Here is an 18,584-nt window from a genome sequence, read left to right as displayed (position 1 = left end):
CATGCATGGGTAAAAGTGTGTAGTCCCCAAAGAGTCAAATCTGGCTGGTAGTTTGTGGCATGCATGGGTAAAAGGGTGTAATCTCCAAACTACCAGCCAGATTTGACTCTTTGGAGATTACACCCTTTTACCCATGCATGCCCCAAAGAGTCAAATCTGGCTGGTAGTTTGGAGATTACACCCTTTTACCCATGCATGCCACAAAGTACCAGCCAGATTTGACTCTTTGGAGATTACACCCTTTTACCCATGCATGCCACAAAGTACCAGCCAGATTTGACTCTTTGGAGATTACACCCTTTTACCCATGCATGCCACAAAGAGTCAAATCTGGCTGGTACTTTGTGGCATGCATGGGTAAAAGGGTGTAATCTCCAAACTACCAGCCAGATTTGACTCTTTGGGGACTACACACTTTTACCCATGCATGCCCAAGAGTCAAATCTGGCTGGTAGTTTTGGCATGCATGGCTAAAAGGGCGTAGTCCCCAAAAAGTCAAATCCAGCTAGCGTATTGCTGATGTCTTTGCCATAAGATTTGTTTAATAGAGTTGTATACCCAGCATAAAGGATAAGTTCACCTTTTTTACAAAAAATAATAAATGCACATTTTTGTGCAGGTAAAAAAAATGTGCATGTATTATTTTTGGTTTCTGGAGCCTTTAAAGCATTGCAGCAGCAATGAGCAGATCCCTGGTCCCATGCAGGGCTCCTACAAACCTGTCTGTGTATCTGCTTGCTCGTACATCCCATACAGTCAAACAGATATACTGACAGGAAGAATCAGTGAACTACCATGGCACCCCACAGCCGCAAATGCTGTCGGGACTTGTAGTTCATTCATAGAACAGCGTGAATGAATGATGGGACTAGCCGGGCAGAACCCACACAACCTTTTTTTTTTTTAATAATTGGGACAGCTAGCAGGGTGGAGAAGATCCCCCTGCTAGCTGTCACAATGGGGATTGGGTTGTGGTCTGCTTGTTGCATCTTGAATATGGGTGTAACCTGTTACGAAAGGTGAACTTACCCTTTTAAGGGAGCTCACAGTATACATTTATAAATGTTTTTCATTCAACCAGACGATGGAGAGGTCCCCCTGGCAGAATACAGCAGAGCAGGGGGAGAGATTCTTGCATCTACAACACTTGTATTGATGTGGGACTATCAGGTTTTTTTTCTTTTTTCAAGCAGCAGGCTGAAATTAAATAAAGTTTGGTGGGGGTAAAAGGGATAGTCCTCAAAGTCCACTAACATTCAAAGTGTTTAGAAGACTAGAGATAGGAGCAAATACAAGAAATAACACCTGGGCTGAAGTTACAATGTGCAGGGCGTGTCTCTGAAGGTTCTCATTGATCCAAGTGAAGGTAGAGAGCTAGTGAGAATTTCAGAACATGTGTAGTTCAGTATCACTGGTGACAACATGCAGCAATTACTTCTGGAAACATACTGGGCCGGTCAGAAAATGCTGGTGGCTATAAAGAACGCGGTCACCATTGCTGGCGCTATTCTGCATCGTATATACTGTACACCTGAATGTTTTACACAAATCCCATCTCTGTCATACAGCTATGACAGCTTTGCCCTGAATTGTCTGGACTGACAGATATAGAATGACATTAAGAATAGACCTTTTGTTCTTCAATCCCAATGTAGGTGGCCACAAACTTTCCCAGCACTCCTTGTCTGATGGTTGGTTGGTGTTGCAGCATTAATCTCCATGTTGTGTTCTATTGGGTAGTGAAATCAAAAAGCAGAACCTGGGTCTATGGGAGTAGATTTCATGTAGACCTCAGCATCCAAGTCACATCCCCTCCTCTCCCCCTTGACACAGAACATAGTCCAAAATAGGTAATTTGGCAATACACAGGAGGTGTGCAGAACACATGACCCTTTACCGCAGGGATCTTGAATTAAAATTTACGGCAGTCCGGTCAGCAAACTTTCCTTCCAGCAGAGGTCTGAATCTCGTTATATTGCTAACACATCACAGTCCCCTGGTATATTATGGTCTTTAGTGTACCTGGTCTCCTCTACATCACAGTGCCCACAACACAGCACCCCTTTAATGCAGACCTTCCCCTGTACAGTCCTATGGTACCATAGGCAGAGTAGAAGCACTGATCCTTCTGGGGTGTCCTCTCCTGGGCCTCCAGCCCACCACCAATGTCATCCTCATAGTGGGCTGAGGTGGGAGGGGCTGCAGATTGGGACTGAGTGGGCGATTGCCTGGCTTGTTCATATGAAGTCTCCCGCTTTCTGCAGCTTGAGAAATAAAGCAGAAGTCATTACATCGTAACAAGCTGGGTAATCACCAGCTCTAACCCCTCAGTCCTGATCTGCAGCTCCTCACATCTCGCCCAGTGTGAGGATGACATCTGTGAGTGAGGGACCTGGAAGAGGACACCCAGCTGTGGCATGGCTGCAGTCCGGACAGGACTGTCCCACGGTCTGCCATTTAGTGATCACTGCTTTACAGGCTGCACTGCATGGCAAGGGAGAGTGATAAGGACACCGAAGTCTACAGGAAACTACCCCCCCAGTATTATCTGCTTTTTGACTCCCATCACCTACTGGTGCACAAACCTGGGGGGGTTATTAAAATATCTGCAACACCAGCCTGAGATTGTTAGTCACCAGCAGTGAGACATTAAAGAACAGTCACCCCAGGAGCACTACCCCATGGCTTACAATAAAAAGGCCGACACTCCATAGAACTAATACACCACTTAGATGAGGAGGGAGGAAATGCATTCAACATTACAGAACTAAACATGATCAATTATTACTCCATGCCGTGATCCGGATACATGAGAACCTTCACATATGTCAGTAAGAGAAGTGTTACTAAACCCACAACAGGAAAAATCAGTCTGTAGATGTAGTAAAGCATTCTGGTTATACTCACTGTGGAACCTATGGGGTTAATTCTCTGCATTGTGTAAAAAGGCAGTTTTATCAGGTCTTCCCTGATCCTCCCCTTCTACTGTCCCCAATATATCTCCTGCTAGAACAGGGGCTTGGGGGAAAGCTAGCAATACACAACAAACTGAGAATGTGCAGTGTGTTTTTCTTGGGAGTGTGCTTGTGATCAGCAAAGGGCCAATCAGCACTGTCCAGACAGAGGGTCAGGAGTCCTGCAGCCTCATAGGTGAAAATGAAACCACCTCCTACAAGCTTTAACCAGTGCTCTGCTGGACACTGATAGAAGTCACGACTGCTTTAACTGCTGCTGAGAAAAGGTATTTAGCAGTTTATATTTACTAACATTTCCATGTTGTGTGTACTGTGGGAGACCGGATCTAGTGAAGGCAGGGTCCGGGGAGACCGGATCTAGTGAAGGCAGTGTCCGGGGAGACCGGATCTAGTGAAGGCAGTGTCCGGGGAGACCGGATCTAGTGAAGGCAGGGTCCGGGGAGACCGGATCTAGTGAAGGCAGGGTCCGGGGAGACCGGATCTAGTGAAGGCAGGGTCCGGGGAGACCGGATCTAGTGAAGGCAGGGTACTGGGTTTAGTAACACTTAAGCACTTCCTGCATATGTCTATGGGGAAAAAATGAGAAGGATTTTCACACTGAACACAAAACTCCTGAAGTTATTGAAGGATACAGGAATTCAGATATTGTCAGGTCATGCCTAAAAGAGGATTTTCTTGGGATAACCCCCCCCCCACCTCCATCCAGCATGCCTCAGTTTAGCAAGCAAGACCAAAGCAAACAGTGGTAGGGACATAGAATTCAGATAATGTTGGTATGCCTAAAAATCTAACTGAAAGGTAGGTAAACAGCAACAACTGCCCCCCCCCACAAAAAAAAAGAAAAAGATTACCTGCACCCCAAAAAGCCAATAGGACAAATGCCTGAATCTCACTCAGATGTGGTCAAACTCCCCTGTCAACACACATGACCAGATATAGGACACTGAGAATCAACCTGATGCTGAAGACCAAGAAATAAAGGTCACCACAAAGGAGATGACCCATATAGAAGGAAAAAAAAAACAAATGGAATGACAACAATGAATTCTCCTGTATGAAAGAACCACAAACCTAATGTAGTCAATGGGGAATAGAAGTCATGCCTCTGGAAGGATCCTAAGAAAAGTGTAGTGTTCTGGCAAGATTGTCCATTCCATTGATGGAGAAGACCCTACTAAGTCTTGCACCGCTGGCCCACTAGACTCAAGGAAAGAGAAACTCCATACAAACAGGGACTGTCTGGCCAGACAATTAACCATGCCAAAGAAAAACTTGAATTTAGTTAGAACTGCCTACAAAAGGGGTACAGAGTGACTCTGTGTGACTGGATTCTCTGGCAAACTCCAAAGTCACCATGATTAGGGTAGAATACATGGGAACCCAGTTCTCAGGGGATTGTCATAGGGTCAGTGCAGGCAAGAAGGAGACTCATGGCATTGTCCAGCATAGGAAGCAGACTACCTCGCTTGGTGCAGGAGGACTTCTTTCCTTCACAGTGGCAAAGACATAGCAGTAGCTAGATGGTGTCTAATGGATACCAAACTAGGAGACCTGCCCAATCTCATGATTTAGAAGGAAATCGCTTGTACTGGGAGACTAGGATACAACCCTGAAAATGAAGATTCTCTAACGAGAGGAAAGAAGAATGCTAGCAGCTGCCTGATGGAGAGGGATCACACCAGGAAATACCTGGTCCATAGAGGCAGACACCTTAGACTGCACAGAACTAGACTTTTAACAGTGGAGAAGGGGGCTAAGGTAGACCTAGAGATGAGAGAAAGGATGTTTGTTAATGGCCAAGGCTCCTGCAAAAGAGCAGAGAAGGATAAATACTATCCACCGATGATGTAGGCCTGAAGATAAACATGCTGTGAACCTTCCCATTGAGGGACTATGTTAGTTACTATTGATACAGGTGCCCATTTCCAATTCTGAAACCTGAGAAAGCATTAAACTACTCGTGGAGACACTACAATTCATGATGTCAACTCTCTTCAGTTGGTTGCTGTGTCCCAAAGGTTGCCAGACACAGCAATCAATGCTCTGAGAAGTATCAGGAATCTAAATCCTCAGTATCACCCCCATGCACACCTTATCAAGGTGAAGCAAAGTCAAAGCTGGTCCCAGCTGACCTAGAGGACAGAGGGTTCCTATGCAAAGGAGCAATATTGAGGGGATACCAGCTAACAAAGGGCCTTATGTGCCCCAAGGAAGGGTCTACCCCAGCTGCAGAGAGATCTTTTTGGGGGCATCCAACCAATTATGCCATGGTTTTGTGATTTAAAGGGTTGGTTTACTTTTACAGAGAGTGTAAAGTGAAATTACATGGACATCTCCCACTCTTCTGCCTCTGGGCCAAACCAGAACAATTCCGATTAGTCAACACCGTAACTGTGAGGAGGATCCGGTGTTAGAGGCTCTGCAGTCAGTATACATAAGAAATTAGTTAAGTGTTCAGGCAGTGCCATGGTTCTGTACCTGGAAAGTGCTCCAAAGCCAACCACCAGGACTTACTGTTTGGAAAGCACCACAAGCAGAACTCGGTGCTGGAAGGCTACTTCTGGGTTAGCCCCACACATCCAGTCTAGTGAGGTCCAGATACAGCACTTCAAAGCTAGGCTTAGGAAGGGCCATGCTGGACTGCTGCTTGAGCTTGTCTTTATAAGACAGCAATATAGTGAAGAAGCTTGATTGAAGCCTATGGGAGGCAAATTCCAAAAATAAACTCGAAGACAAACGCCTAGCAAAAACTGCCACCTTTCTCAGCAGAGCTGAAGAAAAGATATTCTCTTGGAACATGGGCAAAGAACTGGGGCATGCTAGGTAGGTGTTACTTGGGCCAAATAAAAGTGCCAGTGGGGGTAGAAATATAACCCTACAAGTATCTGAATTCTTGCGTCCATCAATGAACACACAAGGTTTTTGTATAGGGTGGTTTCCTCCTTCAAATGTACCACATTGTGTTACCAACACATAAGCACATCTAAAGAGTTCAAATTGGGGAAAATCTTCTCAATATAGATAGACGAAGACTAGAGGTCCTAATCCTTCACCATTCCAATATGCTGGCATTTTAGCAGCTCTATCAATATATTTGCACTGAGATTAGAAAAGTAGTAAAGCATATTTGCTGTGCTAGTGAAGCTTTTTTTTTTCCTTTCTTCTGTGGCTCATTAAATGTTCTAGTGGTTTTGATACAGAATTTACACCATGAAAGCGAATGATCTACAATAGCTCAAGTAAAAATTTGATTCCCAACAAACCAAAGGCCAGCCATGCTCTAACACACAGCAACCAGTTTGTCGTTTCTGAGTGGTCACTATGGGCTGTAGCACAGGGTTGCACCACGTACATGCTGTTTTGGTGGTGTCACGGGCACATTACAGCCCCACTCTAATTTCTTTCGGTTCCTGCCCCCCCCCAGATTGAGTCCCACAAACTATCTTTCCGGGAGAACGCAAAAGCCAAGACGGACCACGGAGCAGAGATCGTGTACAAGTCTCCCAACCCATCCGGGGAAACCTCCCCCCGCCGTCTCAGCAACGTCTCCTCTTCTGGCAGCATAAACATGTCCGACTCCCCGCAACTGTCCACACTGGCCGACCAAGTCTCCGCCTCCCTTGCCAAACAAGGCTTGTGATATGTCCCGTCCCAAGGAGGAAGGATGATGGGAGCTGGAGGGTGTGAGGGACGCATCCAACGTAAAAAATAAAAGGGAAAAAGTAACAAAAAGAAAATCCCACACTCAATTGCATAATTAAACCGGGCCTCTTGTATACTTATTTATTACACTTCCCATCCTCGGAAGACCATCTCCACCCATTTAGTAGCAGAGGGGAGAAAATCATAGGTGTATATTCTTTTCATTGCTCCGGAGGCAAAGATGGTATTAAACAATGTTTATGTATATTTTGGTTTGCGTTATTAAAAGGGGTGTTGAAGGAGAGTGTTGTTCCTAAGTGCCCACTTGTACCCGATAGACCGGACCACCAATGTTTGGATCTAGAGCACACCCCTCTATCACAACCCCCATTACCTTTGACAGTAGCTGAATCTCACCCCCAGAAGGAGCAGGTTATATCATCTATCCTGCACTGGTCTTGTGTTTCCACCCTAGGCGGCCATTTGCTCCTTGCAGGCCAAGAGGGCCTCCTTAAGTCAGCATCTGCTCAGTTTAACACCCTTTTTGTTTTGTTTTTTTTTTAATCTTCTAGAATTAAGATTGATTGTAATGGATTGACCTGAAAGCTGTTGCATGTTTTCCAGACGGAGACACAAAATATTTATTTGGGGCCGCCTGGCACTTCCTCTCAAACCCCCCCCCCCCCCCTCCCAGCTGAAGTTAGGGACAAACCAAAAGACCCCCCCATGGCAAACAGAGTACTGCCAAAATAGTGCAAAGGGAGACTCTTCCATTGCAGGGCATTGTTAGTATGACCCTTCACCCCCAGCACCCTCTGCGGCTCTTTCCTGGTAGGGTAAGGCCTTTGCGTTGGCAGTGAGCAGGTTGAATCCATTATAGAAGCATGTTGATCATTTTCATTGTAACCGGCCAATGATTAACCCACACATCTACCCTGTTTTGCCTTTCAATAAGCTAAGGATCTCTGCCGAGCTTTCTCTCTCTGACCTCGCTGCGTTCACAAAATATGGGATTGAAGAAGTTGCAGTGGCTGCTAGTTTTCAATAAGCAGGTTGTCTCATCTCCGCAAGCCCCACCCCCTCCCTAATTTCAGTATTGCCTTCCTTTCTCCTCTCTGTTAACGTCATTGATAATCAACCCCCCACCCTTTTCTCTGTGTCTGTGGCTGTCCATATTCTGTGTCGTGTCTGACCAGCTGGTTCACACGGTATGTTGCTGTAAAAGTGGATTTGGAAATAAAGTTATTAATACAAAATATCAGGGTCTCCGGGATTTCAGTCTGTTACCGACGGGGGGGCTAAATCATCAAACGCTGATAAACGGAGGGCTCGTTCACACTTGGCGAATTTCTAATGCTTGCCAAGCACCCCTATAGCTTTTGACGGGCGTTTGGGAAGCGTTTTTAACACTCAAATGCCCTATGCGCATTTTGGAGGTGTTTGATAGTTTTTGAAGCATTAAAACCACACCACAAACGCCTATAATGAAGTTTAATGGTATTAACACCCTGCAAACACCTGCCAGGCATTTGAGGAGCGTCACCATAGACTTGAATGGGAGGCTTCGACACCACCTGACTCCACATGAGGTGTCAATTTGGCCGCGACGCTAAGGCTTCAGTGTGAACAGCACTGTGTGCTGCCATGTGGAGAATTTTCATAAGCGTTTGAGGAGCGTTAAAAATTCTTCCCAAACGCCTGTCTAATGCCTGCTAACAAAGCTAGTGTGAACTTAGCCTATGTCTTCAATGCTGCAGGTTGCTGGTGACCTGAAGCACTTGTTGGTGGATTGGGGTGGGTGGGGGGAGGGGGGAGATACAGTGCTGAGACCCAATTCTACCACCAAGTCCAGGTGGCAGGGTTTTCACCGGGGCACAGAGAGAATCAATAGGCAAAACACATACATCATCAGGCTGCTGTATATTCAAGTGAATGTACCAAATTGGCATACAGTAATAACCATACACTTGTTAACTCTCCTGACAGTAGATCAGGGGTGTCAAACTGGCGGCCCTCCAGCTGTTACCAAACTACAAGTCCCATCATGTCTCTGCCTTTGGGAGTCACGCTTGTAACTGTCAATCTTGCAATGCCTCATGGGACTTGTAGTTTGGCAACAGCCAGAGGGCCACCAATTTGACACCCGTGCAGTACAGAAACTCTTCCCTATATATTTTTCTCAACGCCATCATTTCTCTACTGCAATGGGAATCATCACCACAGCTTCATAACATAATAATAAAAAAAATAAAAGAAAATGAAAAAAAATAATAAAAGAAAAAAAACACGTTACGATGACATAGAATGCTGGGTCTGCCTAGACCATTGGATGCCAATCAATTCCACATATAGAAAAAATAAAATGTTACTTACACATTGGATGGCAGGTGATGCTGGGCCTTGTAGTCCTTAGAAAATGTTGTATCTGAACTATTAATGAGGAAAAGCCACACAGCAAAGCCATCCAAACTGACAGCATTCACAGTTCATCTCCTTATAGATGAGGTCACTGCTTGCCATTTATCTGATCCACAATCAATGCATGGGAAAGGTTACAAATAGATTCGGCTATACAGGTGTGTGAAGGTAAGGTCCTATATTGCACACAGGGGGGCTACATTGCCACCTTTGTAGGCATTTTGCATTTTTTTCCTGCCTCTAAACACCCCTCTATATTAACTTCTATGTCAATGCACATAAATGCGTTTAGAGACAGAAAAGAAACCCAGGACCAGCGCATTCAGGAGAGGAGAATTTTATATGTCTAAGCGCACTTAACTTGGGCGTTGTTCATTCCAATGGCCAAAATAGATGAATATTCTGGCCAATGAAATCAATGAACACCCAAGCAAGCACTTGACACACCGAAACATGCTCTCAAAACGCAGCTGTAGGCTTGTTTTAAACGTTGCTTCCTCCTCCCCTGTAGCATAGGCAGGGCGTCCAGAGGAAGGAAAAGACGTGTGCATAGGGTCTTGGAGGAAAACATGCCTGCTGTCCGTCCCAGAACATACTTTACATACAATATTTGCAGTACCTATGTATGATCGGCTGTACACCATCCAGGCTCACATAAGAAACTCACCGTCTCCTGTTCTAACAGGGAACCAACATGGGTTCTTGGAGTGATTGGCACGCTGTAGCCATGCCCAGAATAAGATGGACATTCTGCTAAATTTATATGCAGGACATTTCATCTATACAGGCCTCCGAACCATACACAAGAGAGGTGGTTTGGGGTTTTTGAACTGTAGAGAGTCTTATGACCCTTCTCAACCTCCCTCCTCCTTCTGACAAGAGTTAATTTCTGACCTCCAAATTCACAATTTGTAAACGGAGGTTCAGTACTCTAAACCTGCTGCTTTAGGCCCCAGACTACTACTGTAGAACCCTGCTAAACAGGTAGGTTGTGTGCCTTGCAGGCATTTCAAGGCTTCATTTTCAGGCAGACAATATATTAATACAATTGTTTTTAATTCATGTCCTTACTGAAAGGTGCTGGATATTTGTCTGGAGTATACACACACACATTATATATATATATATATACACACACCAAACGATAGAAGCTTGGCGTTGCCTCAGTGTTCAGCATTCCACCTACAGATAAAATTAAATGAGCATTTCTAATTGATTTCATTTGTAGGCAGATATGCAATTGGAAATGTTATTTCTTATGACCCTAAAGGTGTGTTTATGGTAAGATAAGATGGGTGTTGCCTGTGGCAACAAATCAGGTTTCAATATTAAGCTCTTTACTGGAAAAAAATCATTTTCTTTTGGAGTCCTTACTAAGATGAAAAAAAAAAACAAGAATTTTGACTTTTCCATACCTTGGAGTAAAGTTCAGGACTTGTACCCCTAGACCCCGGGTTACATACCACTACCTTCTGAGGATAAGACATTGGCAAAACACCAGCCAGCGCACTCCTATAACCCTGGCCACTCCACAAGCAAAAAAAAAAGAGAGGGGAAGGAGCCTGTGTCCCGTACTGTAATGGACTTGATTGGTACGTTGTACAGCACAGGATCTGTAGTAAGACCAGGAGATGCCCCTAAGCAATAAACTGGGCAACAATATAAACAAACAGCAGCAAACAGGCCCTCAAACTGAAGCAGGCATCAGCTCAGGCCTGGAGGACCACCCAGTAAAACAAACATTCAGAAGGTATTGGTGTAGAAACGTCTCCAGAGAAGAGGTCCACCACCGAAGGACACACAGAGTAGGTGGGATTCTATGAGGGGGCACAGGGAACATTCCCAATCACCTGAAAGCAGCAGCACATAACACCGTGGTCTGATTACAGATCCTTCTGCAGTACAAGACAATTAAGATCACACTTAACCACATGCTGGGAAGTTTTCATTGGACGTGACATGCACAAAATGATGTAACCACAAATCTCAGGACAGGAGGGGCCAAAAGTGCAGAACTGAACCCCTCCCTGTCAACAGCACAAGTTGGTACATTCAGCCTGCCCACACATGGTTCGATCCTTGGCTGGTTCCTGCTGAACTGGCCGACATTTGAACCATGTATGGCCGGCCCCATCTCTGGCTGCTGCAGAGTTTGTTAAATCTTTCCGTTTATTCAGCCCCCAGTCTCCTGTCCGGCACAGAGATTTGTAGTTCTGGCTGTAATAGAGATCACAGGAGGTGACTTACTGGGAAAAGGCCCTGCATTCATCCACCGAGACTACCCCATAGACCACAGGTAGGAAACCTTTCAGAGGTTGAGATCTACGAGGACAACATACAGGACATCAAAGATCCCTGGGGTGCAGCATCGTTGCTTGATAATTTTTTTTTTTTTATCAAGCCCCCAATAAAAAGATGGCACAAAGGACACAGTGCCTCTCAGAAGTGTCTTCTGCTCGGCTTCAAATCAACCCCCCCACAGTAGTGTCCTCTGTTCCCCCATTGTAGTGTCCTGCGTCCTGTCCCCCCCAAAGCAGCATCCCCCTCCTCCATAGTGTCTTCTGCCCCTCTCCCTACAGTAGTGGCCACTGCCCCCCCCCCCCCCATTGTAGTGTCCTGTGTTCACACCGCCCAAGGCAGTGTCCTCTACTGTCCCCCACATTAGTGACCTACATCCCCCTATTGTAGAGTCCTCTGCCCCCCCCCCCTTCATAGCACTGTCCTCTGCCCACCCCTCCCCTTCATAGCACTGTCCTCTGCCCACCTCCCTCTTCTTCATAGCACTGTCCTCTGCCCACCCCACCCCCTTCATTGCACTGTCCTCTGCCCACCCCACCCCCTTCATAGCACTGTCCTCTGCCCACCCCCATTCATAGCACTGTCCTCTGCCCCCTCTTCCCCCCCGCACCGTCCTCTGCCCACCCCCATTCATAGCACTGTCCTCTGCCCCCCCTTCTCCCCCCCCCCGTAATGTCCTCTGCACCCCTCCTATGCACTGTCCCCTGCCCCCCCCCTTCCCCAGAGGCAACACCATGCTGGGTGAAGGGTGGGAGCAGGAGCCGTCAGAGTTAACAAGCTGATTGGTTGCTAGGACCACCTAAAAAAGTTAACTATTTTAGCTCCCGTGCTCCTGCCCCCATCTGGCTCTGTTTTTCCTATCGCTCCACTCTGTTAATAAAAGGAGAGCGAAGGGGGCTGGGGAGATGGATCGGCACAGCCCTGATCGTGATCTACCTGGTCAGATTCCCAGCTAGGTTTCCTTGCCATCACAAAAAATGACTGACTACCAAAAGTATTGCTCACTCAATACACACATGATTTTGATGTCATGTGACCCCACTGCATATTTACATGTTTATGGAGCACAACAGGTCATCACAAGATGGATAGGAGGAAGATGGCCTGAAAAAGACCAAAACTCCCAACTATACCAATCAATTCTTCAAGCAATATCTTTCTATTTTTAAACTTTCTAGGAATATTTATCAGATAAATGTACAATCAGATATATGCATCATACTTTTTTTTTTCTTGGCTAACACTGATGGATGCAACAATCCCCTGCAGACATTCAATGTACTTTCTCCAGCAACTGCTGCATATCAATTGTCAGCGTAGATTTCCTGCTGGTGCCAACAGTGGATCATGTCTGTGCAATGTGCTCTGGCACAGCCACCTGTAGTCTCTACTTGCAGAACATGTGACAGCACAGGAGCACAATTGGGAAACAGGTCGCAGCGTTGTCACCCTATAACAGGAAGTGACTTAACAAGGAACTTCATAGCAGGTTCACTACAAATTAATATTAACCCCTCGCCTACAGGGCACTTATACCCCCTTCCTGCCCAGGCCAATTTCCAGCTTTCAGCACTGTCACACTTTGAATGACAATTGCGCGGTCAAACAACACTGTACCCATATGACATTTTTATCTTCTTTTGTGACAGATAGAGCTTTATTTTGGTGGTATTTAATCACCTCTGGGTTTTTTATTTTTTCTTAAACAAACCAAAAACCACTAAAAAAGTTTGAAAAAAAATAGTTTTTTCTTAGTTCGTTATAAAATTTTGTAAATAAGTGATTTTCTCCTTCACTGATGTGCGCTAATGAGGCCGCACTGATGGACACTGACAGGCATCACTGATGGGCACTGACAGGCAGCAGTCATATATGGCACTGATAAGCAGCACTGAATGAAAGGCAGCTCAGATGGGCACTGATGTGCACTGGCAGGTGGCATGGATGAGCACTGACAGATGGCACTGATGGACGACAGGTGGCACTGCTGGGGCTACACAGATCATCAGTGCACATGTCCCCTCTGAGGGATGCCGATTACCATCTCTCCTCTCCTCTGTCAGCGTGACAGCTCGTGGGGAGAGAAATGCAGATAACCGGCATTTCCCTATTTACATGCGATCAGCTGTGATTGGACATAGCTGATCACATGACCGAGCCGACATCTTCGGCTCTTTCCGTTAATCAGTGATCCCGTGTCAGAGGGAAACCGCGCACCACGGATCGCCGCGCTGCGCGCTCCCGAAGCCGCGCATGCGCGGTTAGAATGGGAAGACGTTATATGACGTCCTCCCAGAACGAAAGAACCACCTTACACCCCTCATTACATTATATGGCGGGCGGGAGGCGGTTAAAGAAAGTTGCAAGATTTGTTGCAAGTTACTGTTTTTATGAAAATTTTGTATTGTTAAAGCAGACGTAAACCCAGTCACTACATATAGTTATCTGCATTGGAAAAGTTCCTACAAACACCCTCCCCCCAACACCCCTATGGTACACAGCGTGCAACTAAACCCAACACTACTACAGAAAGAAAATTAAGTCTAATACAGCCATGTTTAACTTGTTTATTTTTCTTTATTTTTCTCTCAAGCACTGTTTTTTTCTGGAATTTTTTCCCCCCCAACAGGATAAAGATGTTAAACATAAAAAAAAAAAAATATATATATATATCACTCTATACAGCCCATAAGATGGATATTCAACCATCATTACAATGCCTGGGAAAAGGAAGGAGAGTGGAAACAAAACAGAAAAGCTAATAAAAGTTATTTACAAAATACACGTATTGTGTTTCATTATTGTTTTTTTTTTACCTTTATACAATGCTAAATGTTCTCAAAACGTTCAACAAATTCTTGCTGGAGAACTGAAGCCATTATTAATGCTTAGAAGTGGACAAGGTTTAAAAACAACATCAACATTTTCAGTGCTGAGGACTGTCCGTGTCTACACAGGGTTTAAAAAAAATAAAAATAAAAAAATGTATACATTATTTTTTTTTTTTGTTTTTTTTAATGGACAAGAAATATGATATAAACAACTAAAAGGGGAGCAGGGGGAGGTAAATACAGACGGAGTTTAACCTTTTGCATTGAAGGAGACTGAGATGGAGGCCTTATTTTGGTAGCTGCGAGTGAAAATATTATAGACCGTCAGGAACGACGACAGAATCGACAGGGATTTTAGAAAATGACAACCAGTATGAAGTGACCAGTTGTGAAAAGTACAGTAAATACAAAAATACACATTTGGCTAAAGCTAGTGATGACATTATCAGTGTACACAATGCTTCCCCCACCTAACAGAACATGAGATATTTATTAGCATGGAGGTCACCATGCGCAGACAGAAGCGGCAAGACACACTTTAGATGACGGGGGTATAGAAGAAAGCTCACAGAAGTGTTCGATTTTGATGCCCAACATGGTTAAAAAAAAAAAAAAAAGAAAAACCTAGGCAACCTAGACAGGCAATTGAAGCTTTCGTAGTGTGTTCCCAGCTATAGATTGCTAGGAGTCCAAGCTGTGCATCCCCCACCTGTTGGAATTTTCAGCAAGGCATCTATGGCAGACAGCCTCAAAGCAAACCTGAGCTTCGCCCAAGGCAAAACAGTAAGTTCAATGTCATGCAAACCTTCCCAGTGGAGCGAGTCCCCGACTACCCCATACCCAAAAGTACCAGACATTCCCTTTGCTGCTCCACTGTTCTGTTCAGCACACAGAGCCAAAAGGAAAGCAACTATATGCTGCTGGATATGGAAGGGGGGATAAAAAAAATGGATGCTCCTAAAGGCCTCATGCACACAGGCACCTGGGGGCCACATGATGCTACATGTGGAATACAGCCGCCCATAGAAATCAATTAGAGGATGTGGCTGTATGTGGGCGATACGCTGGTACTTGCGGAAGCATGGCCCCTGGAGGCAGGTCTGTGTACACCTAGGGGTGTATGTGCATGCACAGGCTTACATGAGGATTGGTGTAGACCCATGTCTAGATGTGTCCTGTCATTCATTTTATGGGCAGCTGTCCATAAAGTCTGACTCCTGGGTCGGGCAAATACGGACACATTTTACATCCAGTTCTATGGGCCCCAGGTGCCTGGTGCATGAAGCGTTTTGACACACAGCACCCTGGCCAGTGGGGAAAGAAAGGAAAGGAAACATCCCTTCTTGGTTGGTGTAGACCCATGTCCAGATGTGTCCTGTCATTCGTTTTATGGGCAGCTGTGCGTATTTGCCCGACCCAGGAGTCACAGACTTTATGAACAGCTGCCCATAACAATGAATGACAGGACACATCTGGACATGGGTCTACACCAACCAAGAAGGGATGTTTCCTTTCCTTTCTTCCCCACTGGCCGCCAGGGTGGTTGGTGTCAAAAAGCTTCATGCACCAGGCACCTGGGGCCCATAGAACTGGATGTAAAATGTGTCCGTATTTGCCTGACCCAGGAGTCACAGACTTTATGGACACATTTTACATCCAGTTCTATGGGCCCCAGGTGCCTGGTGCATGAAGCGTTTTGACACCAACCACCCTGGCCAGTGGGGAAGAAAGGAAAGGAAACATCCCTTCTTGGTTGGTGTAGACCCATGTCCAGATGTGTCCTGTCATTCATTGTTATGGGAAGCTGTTCATAAAGTCTGTGACTCCTGGGTCGGGCAAATACGAACAGCTGCCCATAAAACGAATGACAGGACACATCTGGACATGGGTCTACACCAAGAAGGGATGTTTCCTTTCCTTTCTTTCCCCACTGGCCAGGGTGCTGTGTGTCAAAACGCTTCAGGCACCTGGGGCCCATAGAACTGGATGTAAAATGTGTCCGTATTTGCCCGACCCAGGAGTGACATTCATTTTATGGGCAGCTGTTCATAAAGTCTGACAGGACGCATCTGGACATGGGTCTACACCAACCAAGAAGGGATGTTTCCTTCCCCCCTGGCCAGGGTGGTTGGTGTCAAAACGCTTCATGCACCAGGCTCCTGGGGCCCATAGAACTGGATGTAAAATGTGTCCGTATTTGCCCGACCCAGGAGTCACAGACTTTATGGACACATTTTACATCCAGTTCTATGGGCCCCAGGTGCCTGGTGCATGAAGCGTTTTGACACCAACCCTGGCCAGTGGGGAAGAAAGGAAAGATCCCTTCTTGGTTGGTGTAGACCCATGTCCAGATGTGTCCTGTCATTCATTGTTATGGGAAGCTGTTCATAAAGTCTGTGACTCCTGGGTCGGGCAAATACGGACACATTTTCATCCAGTTCTATGGGCCCCAGGAGCCTGGTGCATGAAGCGTTTTGACACCAACCACCCTGGCCAGTGGGGAAGGAAAGGAAAGGAAACATCCCTTCTTGGTTGGTGTAGACCCATGTCCAGATGCATCCTGTCATTCATTTTATGGGCAGCTGTTCATAAAGTCTGTGACTCCTGGGTCGGGCAAATACAGACACATTTTCATCCAGTTCTATGGGCCCCAGGAGCCTGGTGCATGAAGCGTTTTGACACCAACCCTGACAAGTGGGGAAGAAGGGAAGGAAACATCGTTAAGTTAAAAAACCATTGAGAGAGGCAAATCTAATTCACACCTCAGATGTTTCCCAACACCAACCTTCTAGGTGGAAGGTTTCCATTAAAGTGTTCTTGATACTTCTAGCATCCAAAGTCACACTCCAGAAAATGTAAAAACGATCCCTTACAGTGGGACTGGACTCGTTTAGAGAGGAGGGGAGAGGATTTTGCACTCTAACTTCTATCCTCCGCTTCCCCCGCAGAGAACACTCCCCATACTATAGCAGACCGTCCCTCAGCATCAGTGCAGGGCTAAGCATCCTGCATTGGTCTTGATGACGTCAGGACCTAGACTTGCTGGGAGTATGGGGAAGAGACACTGCAGCCCACAAGATCAGGTGCGCAGATCTTCTCTATGCCTCTCAGATCAAAACGAGCGATTAAACCTTGCTGTGCGGTGCAGCCCCACTGTGAGAGATCATATTAAAAGCCCATCTTTGGTAAACGTAATTAAGAATAGGTTTTCATACCAAACATGTAAAGGACCATTACACCAAAGTTACAAAATGTTTTCAAATTATTTTAAGTAAGAGACTTTAGCTTGTTTCTTGCATAGATACTTCGTGGTTTGAGGATATTACGACAATTTTAGATGAATGTGTTACATTTGTGAAGTAAAAGGGGGACTTTCCCCAACACGTCAGATTTCCTGTTCAGGGATCCCTGCCAACTAGCAATGTATTCCTCCTCCCTTTTGCCCAACAATAAAAGGAACAGACTGCAAAAGTGAGAAATATCTCAGTTTCTGTCTAGCTGTGAGTCTAAACAGGAGCTCTTTCACATCACAAGAGTACTGTGGTCCTTTAAAGTGAACCTGTTAAAAGTTCTTCAAAAGCAGTTTCCTCTGCAAGACTCTGACTTTCCTCACTAGGAGAGTCAGATCTCGGTGTCCCCTGCTGTGTGTTGTAGTTCCATTTACCGCCCCCTACATTACGGCTGTGGTGATGGGGGAGTTGGGATGAAACCATAATACGCAGTAGGGGACACAGGCATCAGGCACTCCTGGTAGTGCTGAAAGCTGAAGAAACTGATGGAAGTTGCAGTGATGGAGGGGGGTAGGAGACATGGGCTGCTGGAGAGGTGAAGAATATTCCTTTTCTATTACAGGGACTTGCCACTGAGATTTGTTTTGTTAACCCCTTGGCGCCAGCACCTCCCGGCCCTTTAAGGGTTTCAAAAGCCGGGAGACAGGGTGGGGTTTTAGGGTCATGTGACCGCCGTGATTCGCTGTCATGGTGGTTACATGAATGGGAAAGGTCCCGATCGAAAGAGATCGGGACCTTTCCGTGAGTACCGGACATGTGTGCTGGGAGCGTGCAGGGTGCGCGCTCTCAGCACATATGTTTTTCTTAATTGCACGCAAATGTGCGGCCGCTCAGTGTCAAGGCCCAGACACCGGGAGGCCGCACATTTGCATGTGGCCGACGCCAAGAGGTTAAACAGCTGACAGGCTAACTTTAAAGGAAATGTATCCTGACATTACCGAAAATACTAGTTGTCTGGCCTCAATAATTCCTGAGTCACTCCCAAAAGCACACATGCTGAAGAGAGTGAAGCCAGGACCCGGTCTGACATCTATTCCAGTAATGACAGCAGGTGAGCCAGACAGGTAGCATTTGTTTTCAAGCAAGAGATCAGCAATGTCAGTCTGCACATTCTTCTCCGTCCTGCTTCC

The 18,584-nt window shown here is 45.9% G+C and overlaps 1 protein-coding gene across 14 annotated transcripts in view; it reads left to right on the top strand.

Annotated features, from left to right (window-relative positions):
- Positions 1-18,584, top strand: part of LOC149464619 (microtubule-associated protein tau-like) — a 201,848-nt gene that overhangs the window by 92,409 nt on the left and 90,855 nt on the right. For 9 of the 14 annotated variants that reach the window (XM_089674650.1, XM_089674655.1, XM_089674660.1 and 6 more), the window contains one exon: positions 6,400-7,875. The exons of 2 other annotated variants lie outside the window; for them this stretch is intronic. In XM_089674650.1, the coding sequence (XP_089530776.1) occupies positions 6,400-6,615 (216 nt within the window). In that variant the 3' untranslated portion in view covers positions 6,616-7,875. Of the gene's footprint in view, positions 1-6,399; positions 7,876-13,926; positions 14,116-18,584 lie in introns of those variants that run through there. 3 more of the 14 variants (XM_089674656.1, XM_089674659.1, XM_089674658.1) reach the window with 3 other exon arrangements.

The sequence above is a fragment of the Staurois parvus genome, unplaced genomic scaffold (assembly GCF_062004578.1).
Source record: "Staurois parvus isolate SC_StPar_1 unplaced genomic scaffold, SC_StPar_1.0 ptg000151l, whole genome shotgun sequence".
Classification (NCBI taxonomy): domain Eukaryota; kingdom Metazoa; phylum Chordata; class Amphibia; order Anura; family Ranidae; genus Staurois; species Staurois parvus.
The sequence above is the reverse complement of the archived record's forward strand: the minus strand, read 5'-3'. Positions and strand labels throughout refer to the sequence as shown.